Source organism: Gymnoscopelus braueri (genome assembly GCF_963280865.1).
Source record: "Gymnoscopelus braueri genome assembly, chromosome: 10".
Lineage (NCBI taxonomy): Eukaryota > Metazoa > Chordata > Actinopteri > Myctophiformes > Myctophidae > Gymnoscopelus > Gymnoscopelus braueri.
The window spans coordinates 50,433,059-50,455,267 of record NC_137611.1 but is presented as its reverse complement, the minus strand read 5'-3'; the positions used below and the strand labels follow the sequence as shown (position 1 = coordinate 50,455,267).

The following is a 22,209-nucleotide window of genomic DNA, read 5'->3' as shown; positions in this document are numbered from 1 at the left end:
GTGTGGTCCAGGGACCCTCAGGGTTCCTTGAGGGGGTTCTAAATGGACCCTTACGGGTTTGTAACGCTGAGAGTGTGCACATGGAACCAAAAGGACCCTTACGGGTCTGTAACTCTAAGAGTGTACAAATGGAACCAAATGGACCGTTACGGGTCTGTAACTCTAACAAATGGAACCAAATGGACCCTTACGGGTCTGTAACTCTAAGAGTGTACAAATGGAACCAAATGGACCCTTACGGGTCTGTAACTCTAAGAGTGTACACATGGAACCAAATGGACCCTTAAAGGTCTATAACTCTGATTGTACAAATGGAACCAAATGGACCCTTAGAAATCTGTAACTCTGAGAGCGTACAAACAGAACCAAATGGACCCTTACAGGTCTGTAACTCTGTGAGTGTACAACTGGAACCAAATGGACCCTTGCAGGTCTGTAACTCTGAGAGTTATGGAGGTGAAATTGAAAAGTTTGACAACCATTGGTTTACTTTACACCAACTTGACTGATATTAGTTGGGTTTATACGAGCAAACCCACCCTTCGGATCTAGCTTGTTGTGTTGTGTTGTGTTGTGTTGTGTTGTGTTGTGTTGTGTTGTGTTGTGTCAGCATCCGGATGCTGACGCAGTGCAGCTCTGAGCCTCCCATTGGCTGATAAATAGTGTTGCTGGGTCCATGTGCGCGCACACACACACACACACACACACACGCGCATGCACACGCACACGCACACGCACACGCACACGCGCACACACACACACACACACACACACAGAAACATTCTCTCTACTGATTTAGAAGGCATTTGTAGAAGGTCTTAATGGGTAAATTGGCCAGTTGAACGATGCAGTGAAATGTGTCGTGTCTTAATGTGCTCATACAGAGGTGTGAAAACTGAGTGCTGCTCATCTCCACGATGACGACAATGTCAGTAAGTTAATTCCTCTTTAGCGTTGAATCATGTGCTGTGGTGAAACACTAGAGCAGTTTCACTCAGTCAGCAAGAAGCTCACAGCTCCTGACGCGCAGTCTTGGCCGTTACGTTGCACTGGTGAGTTCACGCACACTTTATTTTAAATACACGAGACGAAGATTAGATTTTTTTATGAATAGAATGCAATTTTGTCCAATCAGTGGTGGGAAAAGTAGCCTACTCAAATGTTTTACTTAAGTAAAAGTATCAATACTGCAATGTAGAAGCACTCTGTTACAGGTAAAAATGTACTTGAGTAAAAGTACACAAGTATTGGTATCAACATGTACTTAAAGTACCAAAAGTAAAAGTACTAAAATGTTTGAAAATAGCAGATCTATATGCTCACTGAGCTTGTAGATCGGCTATTTAGGGCTAAAGTGGCTAATGTATGTTTTATATCTGCAAAGTAACCAGTAACTAAAGTTTTCAAATAATTGTAGTGGAGTAAAAGTACAATATTTGCCTCTGAGATCTAGTGGAGTAGAAGTAAAAGTACTGAACATTGGAAATACTCCAGTAAAGTAAAAGTACCTCAACATTGTACTTAAGTACAGTGATTGAGTCAATATACTTAGTTACTTTACACCACTGATGTTAATTCAATATAACTTGGTTGTATTTTGTCTCCCTGCTCTTCTATTGAGACGTTTATTTTTATATATTTTTTCTCCTCTCCCCTGGCCCCCACAGACATGTGAAGTGTCTTTGAGTACTTAGAAAAGCGCTATATAAATCCCAGATATTAATATTATTTAGATCATGTCAAAGGTCATGTCTCACCTAGACACATGATCTGACACAAATTTTTACCCAAAGGTCAAGATTAAATGTATCCCCTGAGCAAGCAGGCAGGCTCTATTAGCTTAATGGTAAAACATTCAGCACTTACGCAGGAAACCGGTTTCAAATCCAGGGTAGAGGAGGAAAGTTAGCATTTGTATTTGTTGTTGTTTTTGTTATTTTTTGCAAGCTGGTGACTTTAACTTAACGCTACATTTCAAATAGGAATATTGCACGTTTGACACTTTCCTAGGAAGGGACTCTTGGACTCTTTAAAACTTATTTTAAATATAGTGAAAATATCTGATCTACAAGCTCACAACACAGTGTGAATCGTTGTGAGCTTGTAGGTGTTTTCAATATTTCTGAAAATGTACTTTCTGTAAATTTCAATACTTGAGTATATTGTCAACCACTGGACATAAAAGTGTGCAAAAGTAGTGAAAATAGCTGATCTATGTGTGTGTGTGTGTGTGTGTGTGTGTGTGTGTGTGTGTGTGTGTGTGTGTGTGTGTGTGTGTGTGTGTGTGTGTGTGTGTGTCAAAGACAAGTATTAACAAGAGTGTGTGACTAAATAATAACTATATAATCTTGAAGAATCTTGACAATGACATTCCCAATATTTGGACACCATGCAGATTGAAAAGCACTGGGACACATATATGTAATGCTATTAGCCTACAAGAAAGTTCCCCGCTTACAACTGTATTTGTTTGTATGTCTTTTATGTGGACCACAGGAAGACTAGCTGGTTGCTATGGCAGCAGCTAATGGGGATCCTTAATACAACTTTTTTTTTTAAAGCGTTACCCTAACCCCTTTGCTAACCGGTGAACATAACCCGGGGAACATAGGGAAAAATATATATAAAAATAATATATATATATATAATATAATATATAATAATAGTGTGCCTGAAGCTGCAACTAGCAGCTTAAAGGTGTCATGACATTCATTTTCACTTTTTTTATTTTCAATGTTTTATTTGGGGTTTTATGACCTCAATTACACCCAAAAAACCTGAACTTAGAACATTCAGTGTATTTTCTGTGGTCTGGGGTTTTCTGAATAATTAGGCTGACAAGTAATCTGAGCTTGGCCCTTCGACAGTGAGGTCACAGTCGATTAATCCCGCCCACTCTCCTCCTCGCCCCTCCCCTCCCCTATCCTTTCCTTTGGGGGGGGGCGGAGCAGAGGCGATGATTGACAGGCAAAATCCCTCACCAGCGACACCCGCAGGCAAAGATTTCTTTTTTCATTGCAGTTGAAAAGGCTTTAGAAATGTGAGAGAAAAACACCTGCCATGGATCACTGGAATGGAATTTTCACTTAAAACTTTTTGTACACTTTTGAAGGACCAGGACAAAGACTTTGAATGTGGTGTAAAAGTGAATGTCATTAAACCTTTAACGTTAATATGTAGGACAGACAGACCAACTGACTGAGCGACAGCTTCCTTCGTTGTCATAGCAAGATACAAACAACAAATGTTTCAATGTACTAAATGAATGAGTGGTAACAGGAAGGAAGACTATATGTCATGATGAAACAGTTATAGCCAGCTGCAGCCTTCTATCCAAAGAGGACACTCCCCCCAGACCCCTGTGGGCACGCATCACTCTTTCACTTTGACTAGGCATGCATCACAATTTAGCATTCAGTGGGAGGGCATCCGTCTTTTGCTCTGAGCACAAACCCCCACCCCCAGCAAAAACTCATCGGATGTACTGTACACACAAATGTAGGCGGTTTATTTCTGTTTCTATTCAGCGACTTGTCACCGAAAGGTTGTCACCGAACCTTTCTTGTCACCGAAAGGTGACAAGTTCACATGCCTGTAATACAATAGAATAGTCCCTAGTCCTTGGGGTGTTTTTTTTTCTTTTTCTTTTTTTTCACTGTATATTAGCAGATAGGTGAAATGTGTCCTCCTGTAACAACTAGGAGCAGTGAGCAGCCATTCTATGGCGCGCAGGGAGCAATTAGGGGTAAGAGTCTTACTCAGGGACACACATCGCTGTCCTGGCCTGGAACCGTACCTGGGACAAATAGAACTACTGGCTTACCAGGCGGGCTCACTAACCGCTCAGCTATGGCCACCCTTAACCCAAATGTGTCATTTCAAGATTTCTATGGCTATTCGAAAAATGGCAGATATACAAGCTCATAGCACGCTATGAGCTTGTGATGTGTTATATCAGTGGTTCTCAATCTTTTTCATGTTAAGGACCCCACAAAAATTATGTTTTTGTCCGCCGATCCCCATCAAAATATGTGGTTCCAGGGACCCCCCAGAAGCAAAGATTTGTTTGTATTCAAAGATTTGCACAAATCTTCGAGATTTAAAAAAAAATAGCAGATCTACAAGCTCGTAGCGCGGCACTCGGTGCCGCGCTATGAGCTTGTATATCTGCTATTTTTGAATAGCCCAAAGTATAAAATAGTTATAGTTATAGCTCAAATCTAAAATGACGCAAGATGCGTTTCCGGTCTGAATGGGTTCAAATATCTTGTAGCTAAACCTTGTACTTCCAAAAACGTAATGAAGTAGTGAAAATAGCTGATCTACAAGCTTATAGACCAGTATAGGTTACGTCTTTGGAGGGGCTTTTTAACCACTTAAATCCTACGTTGTTGTATACGTAAAATAGCAGAAATGGCTGATTGCGACATGTTATGAGCTTGTAGAATGCCATTTGCACAGAATGTTCATCTATTTGTATTTGTACATGGACCAGGCTTTCCAGGATAACATTCAAAGTCTACCAACCATTGCTTAGAACCATTACAAACTTTGGTTACAGATGTACACCATGAACTGTCTGACCTCGTTACATTTGATTCCCTGTAAATTCATATTAATTTGTGGATTCAAATACATAATTCAAATGTGTGTGTGTGTGTGAGTGTGTGTGTGCGTGTGCGTGTGCGTGTGCGTGTGCGTGTGCGTGCGTGTGTGTGTGTGTGTGCAGTGGTGTAAAGTAACTAAGTACATGTACTCAAGTACTGTACCTAAGTAAAATTTTGAGGCATTTTTTACTTCACCTGGAGTATTTCCTATTTTGAGTACTTTTACTTATACTCTGCTACATCTCATAGGCAAATATTATACTCCACTACAATTATTTGAAAACGTATAAGTTACTAGTTACTTACTACTAGATTTGGATTATTATTACAAAACATACATTACCCACTTCCGCCCTATATACATTTGAAAATAGCCGATCTACAAGCTCACAATGCGTAGCGATGCGACGCATCGTGAGTAGATCTGCTATTTCCAAAAGATTTTTATACATGTTGTACATTTGAAAACTTGTGAAATGGGACATTCTGCCTAATGAGTAGCCTACTTTCTACTTCTGGTACTTTGAGTACATTTTGATACCAATACGTTTGTACTTTTACTCAAGTACATTTTGAATTCCGGGCTTTTACTTGTAATTTCTACATTGCAGTATTGATACTTTTACTTTTACTTTAAGTAAAAAAAAATAGTACTTTTTCCCTCACTGTGTGCGTGTGCGTGCGTGTGCACGCGTGTGCGTGCGGGTGAGGCTGGTGAGACGCTCCCGAGCGAGTGTCCGCTGAACAAGCGGTGCCATGGAGCGCTGCCTCCGTTTCACGGCTACAATCACAGTGACTGGAGTGGTGTGACTTTGGTTGTGTCTCTGTCCTTTTCTCCTACAGGTTAAAACCAACGTCTAACCATGGACGAATATGACATGTATGACCTGTTCAAAAACATGTCCGACTACCTCTACAACACCACAGACGACCCATCCATAGTGGAGGATGAACCCGTCCGCCACTGTCCCAAGGTCAGTGGTGTGAAGAAGTACTCACATTTCTTTTAATTGAGTAAAAGTATCAATACCACCATGTGTAAGAAGCGGTCTGCTAACTCCTCATGAATCAAAAGAAGCATGAGCTCAGCAGCGCCCAGGATTACAAGCTTATACGCATTGGCATCAAAATTACACTTACAAAAGTTAAAGTACTCATTATACAGAATGTCCCATTTCGCAGGTTTCCAAATGTATAAAATCCTTTGAAAATAGCAGATCTACAAGCTCACAAAGCGTCGCTTTGCAACACTTTGTGAGCTTAGATCGGCTATTTTCAATAGAGCTGAAGTGGTTAGTGTATGTTTTGTAATTATAATCTAAATCAAAATAACTAGTAATTACAATATTTGCCTCTGAGATGTAGTGGAGTTGAAGTAAAAGTATTGAAAATTAGACATATCCCAGTAAAGTAAATAATACAAATTTTAAAAAAAAACATACAAAATGGTACTTGAGTAAATGTACTTAGTTACTTTCCGCCACTGTCCCCAAGGTCCACGTCAACGAGTTCGGAGCCAGATTCATCCCCATCTTCTACTATACCACCTTCCTGCTCAGTTACCTGGGCAACGGGCTGGTCCTCTTCATCATCTACAAGTTTGAGAAGCTCAGCAAGATGACCAACATCTTCCTGCTCAACCTGGTCCTCTCCAACCTCCTGTTCGCCTCCAGCCTTCCTTTCTGGGCCACCTACCATTCATCTGAGTGGATCTTTGGCAGAAGTGGGTACCAGCGTCCATTTTGACAGCTCAAGTTTTAGTTAGTGGTGGAAAAAAGTACTCAAATATTTGACTTGAGTCAATACTGCAATGCAGAAATACTGTTACAAGTAAAAGTCCGGTCATCAAAATTGACTTGAGTGAAAGTACAAAGGTATTGGCATCGAAATATACTTAAAGTATCAACAGTAGAAAGTACCCATTCTGCAGAATGTCCCATTTCACAAGTTTTCAAATAAAAATCATTAGAAAATTGCAGATCTACAAGCTCACAATGCGTCGCATCGCGACGCATTGTGAGCTTGTAGATCTTTTTGTAATAATAATCAAAATGTACAAAGTAACTAGTAGCTAAAGTTTTCAAATAATTGTAGTGGAGTAAAACATGTAATATCTGCCTCTGAGATGTAGTGGAGTAGAAGTAAAAGTATTGAAAATTGGAAACGCTCCAGTAAAGTAAAGAAAATCCTCAAAAGTGTACATAAGTACAGTACTTGAGTAAATGTATTTAGTTACTTTACACCAGTGGTTCTCAACCACTGGTCCGGGGACCACCAGTGGTCCTTGGGGGGGGGGGGGGGTCCCCAGCGAAATTAGTTAACATAGCGTCACATAGCGTCACATGTAGCGTCACAATCATTCTAACCACTTAGCTTTGGCTATATACAAATAGCAGATATACAAGTTCATAGGGCTATGAGCTTGTAGATCTGCATTTTTTTTTTAATCTTGAAAATGTGTGCATATCTTTGAATATATATTTATATTTTTAAAGCGAACATTTTTTACTCAAATCTTCGCTCATGGGAGTCCCTGGCACAAAGCATTTTCAGATGGGGGTCCGCGGCCAAATGTATATCAATTTAGGGGTCCTTGGCATGAAAAAAGTTGAAAACCACTGCTTTCCACATTGGTAAATGTAACTAATCCTCTGGTCTTTTGATGCAGTGCTGTGTAAGCTGGTGAGCAGTGTGTACTTCATCGGCTTCTACAGCTCCGTGCTCTTCCTCTCTCTCATGACGCTGGACCAGTACCTGGCTGTGGTTCACGCTGTGCAGGCTGCCAAGAACAGGACCAAGACCTACGCTGTCTGTGCGTCACTGGTAGTCTGGTGCATCAGCATTTTAGCCAGGTACCTTACCTGTTACTTTACTGTCTTTGGTGGGTTAGGTTCAGATGCAGAATTCTAAAAAAAGAAAATAAGTGCATTCTTATTATTGATTCATTAGGCCTACGTATGCACATTGGTGCAAACAATATGAATGTTGTATTTTGGTTGATTTAAAAAAAAATTGTCCAACCTTTTGAAAGTTTCTCCAGAAAACAAAGACTTAATAATACTTAAAAATATTTTTCAGCTTCACATTAAAACACACGTATTATCTTTGAAAGCGTCAAACATAAATATTGAAAAACTAATATTGTGAAAATGGCCGATTGCGAGGCGTTGTGAGCTTGTAGATCAGCTATTTTCACAACATTTGCATCTTTCTTATATTATAAGACAACTTGGCCAATGTATGACCAGTTTTTATGGTATAATTTGTTGATTACTTTTGATGAAGTATTTGTCTTTTTTCATTTAGATTATTCTCCTATTTTTTTAGGTATTAGAAAGGTCTTAAAAGTCCTTAAATTGTCACTTTACTGTCATCTGGGGTACCCCCCCCCCCCCAACCCCCCCACACACCCAGGTGGAGAGGCATTGTCCAATATGTCTATTCTTCTTCCACTGTCCTTAAAACTGCATTGTGATTGTGATTGTAGTCTGAAAGAGCTGGTGCTGCAGAACGTACGTAAGGACGATGGAGAGGGCCTGATGTGTGAGGAGACGGGATACTCTGAGGAGGTCATCGACCGCTGGAGACAGGTCTGATACTACTAAAGAATTGGCATTAAAATGTGCTTACACAGCAGGGGTTCTCAAACAGAACAGAAGATTTGAGTTTTTAAAAAATCCAAGATTATTCAAAATGTGCCAAAATCTTTTTTAGATTTTTCCGAATGTGTTAAAAAAGCATGTCACGTAAAAATGGATAAAGTGGTTAAAATAATTGTGATGCTGTATTAACACATTTAGCAGGGGACCCCCTGGAAACCCCCCCTGTGGGGTCTCCAGAGAACCACTGGCTTTCATTACCAATGTAAAAGTAAAGTCAAACTTTTTCAAAAATAGCATAATATCTACAAGCTCACAATGTGTTCCAATATGATGCATGGTGAGTTTGTAGATCTGATATTTATTTAATAGCTGAAGTATAGACCACCGAAGTCTGACGTCACTGCCACTAGAGGGCGCTGTTCCGCGGGTTTGTGGCTTTATTTTTTGTGTTGAAATCCCCATTTGGGAATCTTAGATTACGTCATATAAGAACTGTGTTCCAAACATAAAGACACCACCCCGGCGTTTTTGTCAGGGAGGTGGCTCTGCATCGTTTATGATATTCGTTCATATTTGATACAGCCTGTTTCTGGCGAAAATGGAATTAATTCTGCCTTAAAAGTCTTAAGAACTACTACTTCCGGGTCTGAAATCACTGTCCCCACTGCAGCCGCGTTCATGGGAAATGTAGTCTTTGGGTTTGTTTGACTCGTTTCTAGTGTTTGTATTGTGTTACTCTGTGGGTAAATGTGTACATTTACACCTTCAGTTGATGCTTCATATCCATATGAGTAAAAACGCCAGGGTGGTGTGTTTATTTTTGGAACACAGTTCTTATATGAAGTGATCTAAGATTCCCCAATGAGGATATCAATAGAAAAAGTAAAGCCACGAACCTGCGAAAAGCGCCCTCTACTGGCAGTGACGTCAGGACTTCGGTGCTCTATGAAGGGCTAAAGTGAATATGCATGGGGAGGGGGGTGGTTGGGGTCTTTGTGTAATAGGAACTTTTTTTGCTAATAACTATTATTTTATTTTTTTACATCAACCACCTAAACCCTACTAGCATCCCTATTCTGGGGGGAACATCTGCCAAAGATTGCAGATCTACAAGCTCACAGCGTTGTGGCGTGTTGTGAGCTTGCATCTGCTATTTTTAGACAGGAAATGTGGTGTAGGGGGTAAAAAGAGCAGACCAAGTACAGAGCCATAGGTTTAATAAATATTGAGGGTTTAAAGGGGAATTTTGCCCCACAGTTTTCTTACCTTTTCTACGATGTTATGATATCCTAGGATGAATGGTACAGTAGAAAAATGTCATAACTCCATCCCGGGTCTGTCACAGCAAAAAATAATATGCGCCAATGGGCCTTGCGCATATTTTAATAGCTTTTTGGTGAGATCTGACGTTCATAGTGACAGAACACTATGCAAGGTGATTGTCTTGAATGTGCCCCACCGGAAGTCTGGCTAGACAAGATTGAAATCTCGTCTAGCGAGACTTCCGGTGCGGCTTCATCTCTCTCTCAGCTTCGGGGTCCTTGGCCCGAAAAAAAAAAACGTTGAAGACCCCTGTACTAAAGCAGTGGTTCTCAAACCTTTCAGGCCGCGACCCCCCAAAATTATCATATCTGAACTTGGGACCCCCCAAAATTATCATATCTGAACTTGGGACCCCCCCCCCCTGACAAGCACTTTGAATTGTAGCAGTTGAGGCATTACATTTAGTTTGACTCGATACCACAGAAATATTGTGAAAATAGCCCATCTACAAGCTCACAGCATTGTGAGCTTGTAGATCAGCTATTTTTAGGTAATATATATATAATAATATAATATGGGTAATATTTGACAATTTGGCCAATGTGGCTAATTGAAAAATCTTGAATGTTTGAGAGCTACTTATTTAGAAGGCATTTGTAGAATCGGCCTCAGGTCTTAAGCAAATCCTATGCATGGGGACGCACCCAAAATCATTTGGGGGACCCCCATAGTTTGTTAACCACCTGTACTAAAGAGTAACAGTTCCTCTCCATCCCCTGCAGGCGACTTATTACCAACAGTTCCTGGTGTTCTTCCTGCTTCCTCTCTGCATGCTGATGTTCTGCTACGTCAGCATCACTGTCCGCATCATGTCCACACGGATGAAGGAGAAGTGTCGCTCCATCAAGGTTGTTACAGTTATTTCTTTATATTGTTTTGACAAAAAAAATATATATAATTTCAGTTAGTTTTAACTAGAGGCTTGAGCCGCTTCGCGGCCCTCACATCTAGGCCCAATCAGCTACATCACAGCTACGTTGCACCAGTGATCCAACTGATATGACCATATATGGAGATGGGAAGCTGCTGCGGCCAAAAAGAAGGAAAGATGCTGTGGCTAAAATGTTAAAATGTAGTTTTATATTAATTGTACAATATGTAAGTACATTGAAGGCGGGGAAAAAAACCCTAAATATTAGCCAGAGCACTGATCAACAGTCTGTGGCAAGTTTGGAGGCAAGTGGAGCGATCGTACGTGCTTTTACCCCGGATGAACTTTTGGAGGTCATTTCAATTATAGTAGTAGGATTGGTTTTTAAAAGGGGCTTGGCTATTTCAGTAATTTTTTGGTTTAGTTTTCTTTTTTCTATGTACTCAGGGGTGAGATTCAAAAAGCAAAACTAGTGAAAATAGCAGATGGTGATGCTTTGTCACCGTGTAGATATTGTAGAAGATTTTTGACAACAGGGCTTAACAGTTAAAGGTAGGGTAAGTGAAGTTTTGGTTAAAACAAAAAGTTATTTTGTTAAAAGGTTAAAGCACTATATTCTGATAGTAATCATTGCTATAGAGTGTTTGTTCAGTAACAGGAGTCTCCATGTCTCTCCAGTGCTTTAATAAACAGAAAATACGTTTTCAGGTAGGTGACAAAATTTCAGCCAATCAGGAAAGAGTACCCATTTATCAGCTTCATTTTTGTTGCCAGACCCAAGGGGTCGGGCTTACATGAGGCTTTGTATCTGTTTCGTCCAAACATGGGCAGGGGCCATTTGTCGTCCGGCCCCAGCCAAAAAAGTCTGTCCCCCTTTCGTCCATACATGGGTATCTGTTTCGTCCATACATGGGCAGGGGCCATTTGTCCTCCGGCCCCAGCCAAAAAAAGTCTGTCCCCCTTTCGTCCATACATGGGTATACACAGGCTGACACGTCATGGGAAGTCCGGCTTAGCCGTGACGTAGTGCATGTTTTGTACCTGTTTCCTCCATGTATGGAGGCTTTGTACCATGAGGCTTTGTACCTGTTTCGTCCATACATGGGCAGGGGCCATTTGTCGTAACCATAACAACCCTGTACTCCATCCAGCTCATCTTCATCATCGTCTTCACCTACTTTGCCTGCTGGACGCCCTACAACACGGTCATCCTCCTGCAGGCCATTAGAATCTCTACGGTTACCAACAACACTGTGTCGTGCAGAGAGTCAGACACACTGGGCTACTATCTGTACGTGACGCGCAACGTGGCCTACCTCTACTGCTGTATCAGCCCAGTGTTCTACACCTTCATGGGTAAGAACGCCACCAAGTACATTTACTTGTGTACTTTACATTTTTTCAATGCTTTATACTTAATACTCTGTTAACCCATTCAATCTGGGAACGCATCTGTGTCATTTTAAGATTTATTTGGCCATTCAAAAATAGCAGATCTACAAGCTCATAGTGCGGCACCGAGTGCCGCACTATGAGCTTGTAGATCTGCTATTTTTTTTAAATGTCAGAAAATGTGTGCAAATCTTTGAATATATATATGTTTTAAAAGCGAAACAGTTTTACTCAAATCTTTGCTTCTGGGGATTTTTTTTTTGAATTTTTATTTATGTTGCTATAATATAAGTGGTTCTCAAACCTTTTCATGTCAAGGACCCCCAACATGACAATGTATTTGGCCACAGACCCGCATCTCAAAATATGTTGTTCCAGGAACCCCCAGAAGCAAAGATTTTAGTTACAAATATTCACAATTTTAAAATAGCAGATCTACAAGCTCATAGCGCGGCACTCTGTGCCACGCTATGAGCTTGTACATCGGATATTTTCTAAAGATGAACTATAGAAAGAATACTTTTGAAATGGGACATTATGTATAATGAGCCAATACATTTTCTTTACTTTCACTCAAGTCAAATTATAAATACCGGACAATTACTCCCCCCACTGTTTGTAGGTAAGAAGTTCCAGAGCCACTTCAGGAGGCTGCTGGCCAAGAAGATCCCCTGTCTGAGACGACACATGAGCCTCAGCAGCCAGAGCAGCAGGTCCACCTCGCAGAAGACCCCCCATACCACCTGTGACCTGTGAAGACCCCCCATATACCACCTGTGACCTGTGAAGACCCCCCATATACCACCTGTGACCTGTGAAGACCCCCCATATATACCACCTGTGACCTGTGAAGAGTCATTTATACTCTCTAGAGCAGTGGTTCTCAAACGTTTTCATGTCATCCCCAAAATGATATGTATTTGACAGTGGACCCCCATCTCAAAAAAATGTGTTCCAGGGACCCCCAGAAGCAAAGATTTGAGTTACAAATGTAAAATATGTAGGGGAGAGCCTGCACGATTGTAACGTTTTTCACGTTTCACTATTTTACTCAGCGATCTTTTTACCTACATATGTAATATTTTCAAGCAAAGGACCTACACATGTCCGCTATCATAAACCACTTAAAGTTTTTCAATTGATAAAACAGGTCGTGAGTTATTAAACCAAAAGTGGACGCTGTTCTGATGTTACATTTTACTAATGTAACAATGTAACACTGCTAAAAAACAGCGTTAAACAAATCGTTTTCAGCTTAAATCAATTATTTATCTCAAGCAACTGTTTTACATTGTTTCATACCAAGGATGTGATAAGATAATGTATCAAACATAAGGCATTTATTAAATCTTACCGGATGGCAGTTTGAGTGAATTCCATGGGAAAATCTATTGATTACACCTAAACAGATGCGTGTTACAATCGGGCCGCTCTGCGCTCCACTGCTTTGGCTTTGTTTACAGAACAGAACGAACGTGCATAGCGTAATAAAACGATGTAAACTGATGAAGAACAGATACATGCAGACTGCAGACAACCATGTGGATTTTAGCTCAGCAACATTAAAGGAAAGATTTGTAGAAGATACTCAAGGTGAAATGTTTTACCAACTTTGAGATAAATCAGTTTTTCTGCGATGACTTTCTCTAGCCTGGATGAATATACTATGTACTTCCTGGGCACGTTCATTACAGCACTGGTCACATACTGATGTGATGACGTTATGATGGCATTGACCAATCAAGAGAAAACCTGCATGTTACAACCATGAAGCGTTACAATCGTGGCGGCTCTTCCCTATATTCAAAGATTCGCACACATTTTCACGATTTTTTCACAATCATTTCAGGCCACGACCCCCCCCCCCCCCACAATTATACAATTTTGTTTGACTTGGTTTCACAGTATAAATATTGTGAAAATTCTCTACAATAATTTGACAATTTGCTCAATGTTTGACAATCTTTTATACTATAGTTTGTTGATAACTTCACTTTTTTCTGACCTAACTTCTGACCTAACTTAGCTCTTATCATTTGGCATCTCTATCCAATATTTGTTTTGATTATACCTGGAAATAATAATAATAATATTCTGAGCATTTCCATAGGCTACTAAGTTGATAATTGATTGATAAGTATTTGTTGAGAATGAGAGTAATCTGTCAAGATACGCTAAAGTCAAACAAATCTCTCTTTCTCAACAAATACTCATCGAAAAATGATCAAGTTAGTATGGAAATGCTCAGAATATTTCCAGGATGTCAGAAATAGATTATTGTACAATATAAAATATAGGATACTACTGTCAAAAAATATTAAGCTAATGTGGTTCTAATAGCATTGGGTTACAGTGGGGAGGATCCCCCCCAAAAGGGGCGTGGCTTTGCAGTAACACACTTGTGGGTCTGGTGTATTAGGCCACCTACTGTATACCACCATTTCATACTTTTTTTAATTTTATTTTATTTTTATTTCTGGGACCCCATTCTACACTACAATTTAACTCTGAGAGCATTACAATTATACAAGCATAGATAGACAACCATTTTATAATAAAACCTAACAAAGAATGAGTCATTAATTTACAATGAATAATAAAAGTAAGATACATTCTGACCTTTTGTTTCCCTTCTTTTTCTTTTTCTTATTTTTTTTTGGGGGGGGGGGGGGGTGGGCGTTATGCTCATCAAACAAGAATGAATATTAATGGTTGTTTTTTTTAACTCAATGTCGCCGTTGTTAAAATAAGTGTTAAATAGCGTTACATTGTGAGAGTGATCATCACCATAGACTGTTTGTTCAGTAACAGGGGTCTCCAAATCTCTCCAGCTCTTTAATAAACAGAAAACAGAAATAAATGGAAGGAAAGGAAGAAAGAAAGAAAGAATGAAAGAAAGAAAAAAGACAAGACGACTGAAAACTGACTTGTGATAGTCATACATTTGGATAAATCTTCCCATTATTAATCTTTTACTTACTGTGCTTCAAGCGCCCTCTGCTGGCAAAACTGGAGTTGTTCCTCACTCCCTCCCTTTTTTGGCAACTAATGTGGATCCTTAACCCATTCAATCCGGGAACACATCTACAGATGTCTTCTAAATCTAAAACAGTTTTCTGAAAACCGTATGTTGCTATAATATCAGTGGTGCTCAATCACGGACCCCCATATCAAAATATTTTGTTCCAGGGACCCCCCAGAAGCAAAGATTTGAGTTACAAATGTTCGGTTTAAAAATATATACATAATTACAATTATTATTTTGTTTTTCTTTTCTTTTCTTTTCTTTTTGTTTTATCCCACGATTTTGTAACCCATGTTTTCACCCAGTGTTAATTGTCTAACTAATCCTGGGCTCTACACTCCCTCTGCCAGCCGAAGAGCCTAGAGCCGAGTTCATGAATTGTAGAGATACAATTCATCTAAGTTTAAATCAGCTGACATTTTATCTTTAGACAGCAGAAATAAAATACCGTACACTCAAAAATGTTCGTTTACAACTCAAAATCTGTTATTGTTGAAAACTTCTGCTGAGATGAAATAATCATTCTATCCTTCCATAGGCAGAGAGAGGACCCTACTGAGCATGTGCACAAGAAGTCTCACCCCTCTAGCTTATTTCTAATTAGAATTATTGAGTGTGTTACGTTTGCCCCCTGTTACTTTGTCCCCAGGCTCCCCTATACGTCACATCTGCGACAGAAATGGTGTCTTCTTAAATCTTATAATGAACAATGGGTGAAGTGGTCCTTTAATAATGACTGTTGATAGTCGTCATACATTTTGGGTAAATCTTCCCATAATTATTTTTTTACTTACTGTGCTTCAAGCGCCCTCTGCTGGCAAAACTGGAGTCGTTCCTCACTCCGTGGATCCATAACCCATTCAATCTGGGAACGCATCTACATTTTCTGAAAACCTTATGTTGCTATAATATTAGTGGTTCCCAAGCTTTTTCATGTCAAGGACCCCCAAAATTATTATGTATTTGGTCGCGGACCCCCATCTCAAAATGTTGTGTTCCAGGGACCCCCAGACCCCAAAGAGTTGAGTTACAAATGTTTGTTAAAAGATATATATATATAATATTCAAAGATTTGCACAATGTGTTGCATCGTGACGCATTGTGAGCTTGTAGATTGGATATTTTCAATTGGCCGAAATGTATAGGACTGAAGTGGGTAATGTATGTTTTGTAATAATAATCAAAATCTACAAAGTAACTAGTAACTAAAGTTTTCAAATAATTGTAGTGGAGTAAAAGTACAATATTTGCCTCTGAGATGTAGTGGAGTAGAAGTAAAAGCACAGAAATTTGGAAATACTCCAGTAAAGTAAAAAATACCTCAAAACTGTACTTAAGTACAGTACTTAAGTAAATGTACTTAGTTACTTTACACCACTGCATTTTATTAACATCCCAAAGCACACAAGTCAAACTTTACCACGTACAGTTGCTCATGTCGGTCTGTAATATCTTGGAGTTTACACATCGAGTACTGTAGAGCCATGCAAAACACACCACTCTCCACTGAATTATTTCAATCCAATCATTAGGTTTAATCTCCATAAAACAAAAACAATATCATGTAAATATTACTAGAATACCGGTTTATGTACTACAACAAATATAGATAGCTATTGTTATGCGTGAAAAAGTTAGTTTATTCTGGTAGTTTACCAACTGACTGACACTGACGCAAACAATAGCCTTTTGAGGGAAAATGCAAACACTTATGACACAATAACATGGGACTGAACAAAGTAGATCTTAACAATATACAACCTGTACAAATAAATAATAAACAAATAAACTGTGTTTGAAATATGGAAGCGAGGGTTGCCTTTACGGTGATGTACAGTACAAGCTTTGTTGTGACGCTATTTGATGTACAATAAAATATCTAGTGTTGCGATATGCAGAATCATACTGGTCCCATTGTAACCCCCGAGGGTATTCACAACCATCCTCTGCAAACACGCTGTTCAACAGTCTGCCCTACAGTATTAACATCCAGACAGAGTGATAATGTCACTCGTCTATCATATGTCTCAACGCCTACGGTCAGGGGTGGATTATCTAGTGGGGGATCTATGCCTCTGCTTTTGACATCCCCCCTCTGTTCGTTCAAGTTTTATCCCTGCTTCTGGTCAGACTGAATTAAATACATTTTAAAAATCCTTTTGATATGTATTTTTTTTTCTCTCACTAGCATCACAATATAACAATTTAATTCAAAATGTAAGCCACGTTAAACCTTATTAAAATGTGTAAAGATTGGTCAACATTATTGTCAAGATTTGTACAAATATTGTTTTCTTATTTGTTTTCCCAAAATAAAACAAATAGTGAAAATTAGAGATCGTACGCCTGCTATTTCCCCCTATTTGTAATACAAAGAAGTAAATTGGGCTTAAAGGAGTAGTTCAGCCAAAAAATTACTTATTTTCTATCAATTACACACGCCATGAAGCCTTGAATTCATGGAGATTTTTTTAGTTTTTAGTTTTTAGTTTTTAGTTTTAGAGCCAATAATTTGATGACCGTCGGAGTCTCCTATTGGCTCAGGAATGCGACAAAACCATAAAAATCTCCATGAATTCAAGGCTTCATGGGGTATGTAGCCTAATTGATAGAAAATAAGTTTTTTTTTGTGGGGTGAACTACTCCTTTAAGTCTTTAGGAAAATGTCACCCACTCTGTGTTTTTGTTTTCAACAATTTAAACCCTTGAGTAGCACAAGCACACACTGGCACCATTCCCAGACACAGTTTAAACTTCTGCTATTCACTTTCCTCAGTGAAAACATTGTGGACCGAGCTTTCTTCAGGGTTTTAAACAGTGGTGGAAGAAGTACTCAGATATTTGACTTAAGTAAAAGTAGCAATACCACAATATAAAAATACTCTGTTACAACTAAAAGGCTTGTGTTCAAAATGTTACTTGAGTAAAAGTGCAAAAGTATTGGCATCAACATATACTTAAAGTACTAAAAGTAAAAGTACTAAAATTTTTGAAAATAGCAGATCTACAATTTCACAACGATGCAACGCGTTGTGAGCTTGTAGATCGTCTATTTTCAAATAGCCTAGGTATAATAAGTGGTTAATGATGATGGTTATGATGTCATAATTTATAGCTGCAAAGTAACTAGTAATTAAAGTTTTCAAATAATTGTAGTGGAGTAAAAACTAAAAAGTACAACATTTGCCTCTGAGATGTAGTGGAGTAGAAGTAAAAGTAAAACATTTTAAAGTATTGAAAATTGGAAATACTCCAGTAAAGTAAAAAAAATACAGCTACATTTTACTTAAGCACAGTACTTGAGTAAATGTACTTAGTTACTTTACACCACAGTTTATTTTTCTCCAGTTGTCAGTGTTCCTACTGAGCTTTCCTCATCCTGTGGGCGGCAGAGGAGCGGTGGTTGGCCAGGTTCTGCAGCACACAGCTGGAGGACACCATGGATAGCTTGCAGTTCAGAGACTCTGTCCTCTCCCAGCCGTAGCCTTCCTTCTTGTCTTTCTCCCTCTCTTTGTCTTTGTCCTCCTCCTCCTCCTCCTCCTCCTCCTCTTCTTCGCTCTCTTCGTCACTGCGTTCGTCCTTGTCCAGCTTGGAGGAAGGAGCGGACAGGAGTAGCGTTATCATTATGATGAGTTTTAACAGGTTAAAGGAGTAGTTCACCCAAAAAAAATGACTTATTTTCTATCAATTACACACCCCATGAAATATTTAATTCATGGAGATTTGTATGTATGGAGATTTTGTCGCATTCCTGAGCCAATAATTTGTTTACCAGCGGAAAGATGCTATTGTACCCGGTAGGACACTCAAAGGGTCATCAAATTATTGGCTTAGGAATGCGACAAAAACAAAAAAGAATTCATGAATTCAATGCCTTTTCGTAATTGATAGAAAATGCATTCAAGACAGAGACTAGATAATAAAAAAAACTGATCATCATAACATTTAACCACTTAAACCCCATATGGGTAACCAGAGTCCCACAAGGCTCAATACTAGTCTTTTCTGTTTTCTGCTATTGTTGGGAAAGCTTTTGCTGCAAATAGCAGATCGACAAGCTCACAATGTGACGCAATGCTTGTCAACTGCAGTGCTTACAGGTGGTCTCCCTATACTCTTCTATTGAGACATGTAGATACTGTGGTCTGGTATGACGCCTAGTGGTTCACAAGAGGTATTGTGTCAAAGTCAAACGGAAATACAGTATGTAGTCTTCCCAAAAGACCTCTCTCCCTTACTGTAGCTCAACAGTAGAAAGTGTGTCACTCGTGTGGGACACTAGTTAAAAAAGTTTTTAAAAAATGTACCTCCCTAGAACACTAACCATGGGTGGATTTCACCCAAACAATTGTAATTATGTGATTTTCATATTGGCTACCTTCAGGATGCTCACTGACATCATGGAAGTTAGGTTTGTTTCCCTGCCCCCATCCCTGTTTATTTCTACAGGCAGGCCTTCGGGAGAATTTCATAGAGGGTAGAGGGTACACAAAAATCCCGTACTCCCACAATGGTCAGCTCATGCAATTAGACTGTGCCTTCACTGGACAAGGCTCACGTGTCCCAGGAATGGGTGGACCAAAGGAAGTTCCTAGCTCCTTTAGTATTTTTGGGGGATTTAATTTTTTTTACCCACATTTTTCACCAATTTTGTTGCTTTTTTGTGAAATTTCATGCTGAAATATTAAAGGAGAGTACCTCAATTTGCCATGTATTGTTGTACTTTAATATATTTTGATGAGAATTTTTTTTATAGAATTGATTATATTGGGTAAAACATACCCAACGCTAGTGATGGTGTGCCTATTTTTCATCGTTAGTGTTCTAGGGTTAAATGGAAATGGACAGCTTTTATAAGGTGTTGCCATTAGCGTATGTTTGACATGAACCCTTACCTTGCCTAAGAAGATAAATTTGTAGGCCATACGTAAGATGAGGCCAGCCCAGAAGACATGGAGCGCTTGGAGCACCATCAGCAGAACGTTGAAGAAGTAGTAACCAGGAAACGGTTGAAAGATCTCCATAGACGAAAACAGAGTGGTCCTCATGATCCTATAAAACATCAAATAAACACAGTGATTCTTATGATCCTATAAAACATCATATAAACACAGTGATTGCAGGGCAGGAATTTCAGGGAGGCCACGAAGGCCATGGCCGTCGTTGCCCCTCAGTTTGGCCTTGTGCCCCTCTAAAAAAATGGCATGCCCTGAGGCCACAGTGGCCTTAATGCCCCAGCTGACTGTATACCACTTTCTCCTCTGTCTCTTTCTTCTCAATATGTAGACACCAGTGTGTCTTTCTTGTCATGTAGACACCAGTGTGTCTTTCTTGTCATGTAGACATCAGTGTCTTTTGTTGAGATTCTGAATTATTATCCCCCTGAGTCATCTTTAAACCAATCCAGTAACTTTGATTGGTGCAGGGCTGATCATGGATCAGATTGTAAATACCATAATTTATTTATTTCACTGTAGATAGTCTACATATTACATTTAAAATAAATCATCCTTAACCCTTAAATTCAATTAATTATTTCAATGGACTAAAATCTTGTTCTATTTCATGGCCTTCCTGCCCCCTTTGTGCCCTCACAAAATGGCCAAGTGGCCTTGCCCCTGAAATGATGAAATTCCAGGCCTAGTTATGATTCTATAAAACATCACATAAACGTCAACTACAACCCTATTTGCCATCACTGGAGGCTAGTTTGGGGGTTTTATTAAGACACCTTTAGCCAATGGTTAAAAGAGTCCTGAACATTAAAATATGTCAGTAGCAAATGTAACACACTCAATAATTCTAATCAGAAACAAGCTAGATGGGTGAGACTTCTTCTGCACATGCTCAGTAGAGTCCTCGCTTTGCGTAAAGAAAGGGTAGAATGATCATTTCATCTCATTTCCTTCTACTGTCTAAAGTTAAGATGACACCTAATTTAAATAGATGAATTGTATCTCTATGTTATTGGTCACAAATTAACGCCAGCAGCCTATGTTAATCTAGGTGTTTCTATCTAGAATATGGGATTTCATCATGGCTGCCCGATCGGGGGCAATTGTAACACAGTGACCTGGGCCAATTGTAATATTATACCTACAAAAGATGACTAGCATAGTTCAAGTATTCTGTGAATTATGAAGGAAAATGTAAATACTGTTACTTTTGACCCCATTCTCCCCCCCCCACACACACACACACACACACACACACACACACACACACACACACACACACACACACACACACACACACACACACACACACACACACACACACACACACACACACACACACACACACACACACACCACGTATCATTCCTAAAACTAGTGTCAGTAAAACAAAATGGACGTGAACAGACAGAGACAGCATCTTACACGGCGGGGAAGATCACCAGGCGGGTGAGCAGGAAGACCACGGTGAAGATGACAAACATGTTGTCACACAGCTTCCTCCATCCCGTACCGTAGTTGAACATCTTGGCCGACTGGAATGACAACGAGGATGATGATGTCACACCTCTGACCTCACACAGTGACAACAGTGGTTCTCAAACAGTCAGTGGTGGAAAAAGTACTCAATACCACCCGTAGAAATGCTGTTACAAGTAAAAAGTTCGGTATTAACAATGTGCTTGAGTAAAAGTACAAAAGTATTGGCGTCAAAATATATTTAAGTAATAAAAGTAAAAGTACTCATTATGCACAATATCCCATTTTATATGTTTCAAAATGTATACAAAATATTTGAAAATAGCCGATCTACAAGCTTACAACGCGTCGCGACGCGTTGTAAGCTTGCTCAAATAGCCATGGCTGAAGTGGTTTATGTATGTTTTACAAAGTAACTAGTAACTGAAGTTTTCAAATAATTGTAGTGGAGTAAAAGTAGCCTACAATATTTGCCTCTGAGATGCAGTGGAGAGCAGAAGTAAAAGTATTGGAAATTGGAACTACTCAAGTAAAGTACAAATACCTCAAAATTGTACTTAAGTACAGTACATGTACTTAGTTACTTTCCACCACACAAAAGAAACAAGGCCCATGGGGCTTCTTTGGTTTATCCCTTTTAGCATGGTTGTGTTACTGTACTGCCATACTGTCTTGAAACTGTCTTCTGCCGTACTGTCTTCTTTGTTTAATATAAGCGTGAAATAGCTCTATATTCTGATAGTAATCATTGCTATAGAGTGTTTGTTCAGTAACAGGAGTCTCCATGTCGCTCCAGCTCTTTATTAAACAGAAAATACATTTTCTGGTCGGGATACCAATTGTATCCAATCAGGAGAGTGATACATATTAAACAAGTGACATTGGAAGTGATGACACATAGAACTGAGCAGTCAAAATTGCAACTGGAACACTATAAAAAAATGAAGCTGATGAA

At 39.3% G+C, this 22,209-nt stretch overlaps 2 protein-coding genes across 3 annotated transcripts in view; one reads left to right on the top strand and one right to left on the bottom strand.

Moving 5' to 3' along the window:
• The first annotated feature begins 979 nt into the window (after nt 1-979).
• On the top strand, nt 980-12,615 carry LOC308094234 (C-C chemokine receptor type 3-like). Its single transcript, XM_080440757.1, has 8 exons — nt 980-1,052; nt 5,451-5,581; nt 6,102-6,330; nt 7,276-7,459; nt 8,095-8,197; nt 10,255-10,380; nt 11,555-11,759; nt 12,418-12,615. Exons 2-8 carry the CDS (start codon nt 5,471-5,473, stop codon nt 12,549-12,551), a joined length of 1,092 nt encoding a protein of 363 aa, XP_080296883.1. The 5' UTR covers nt 980-1,052; nt 5,451-5,470; the 3' UTR covers nt 12,552-12,615.
• Nucleotides 12,616-16,117: 3,502 nt separating this feature from the next.
• The window catches only part of LOC308094233 (ceramide synthase 2-like), a 34,093-nt gene continuing 28,001 nt past the window's right edge, over nt 16,118-22,209 (bottom strand). For both annotated transcript variants that reach the window (XM_080440755.1, XM_080440756.1), the window contains exons 9-11: nt 21,201-21,310; nt 19,716-19,872; nt 16,118-18,408 (exon numbers count right to left, since the gene is read on the bottom strand). In XM_080440755.1, coding sequence (XP_080296881.1) covers nt 18,181-18,408; nt 19,716-19,872; nt 21,201-21,310 — 495 coding nt within the window. In that variant the 3' untranslated portion in view covers nt 16,118-18,180. The remainder of the gene's footprint in view (nt 18,409-19,715; nt 19,873-21,200; nt 21,311-22,209) is intronic.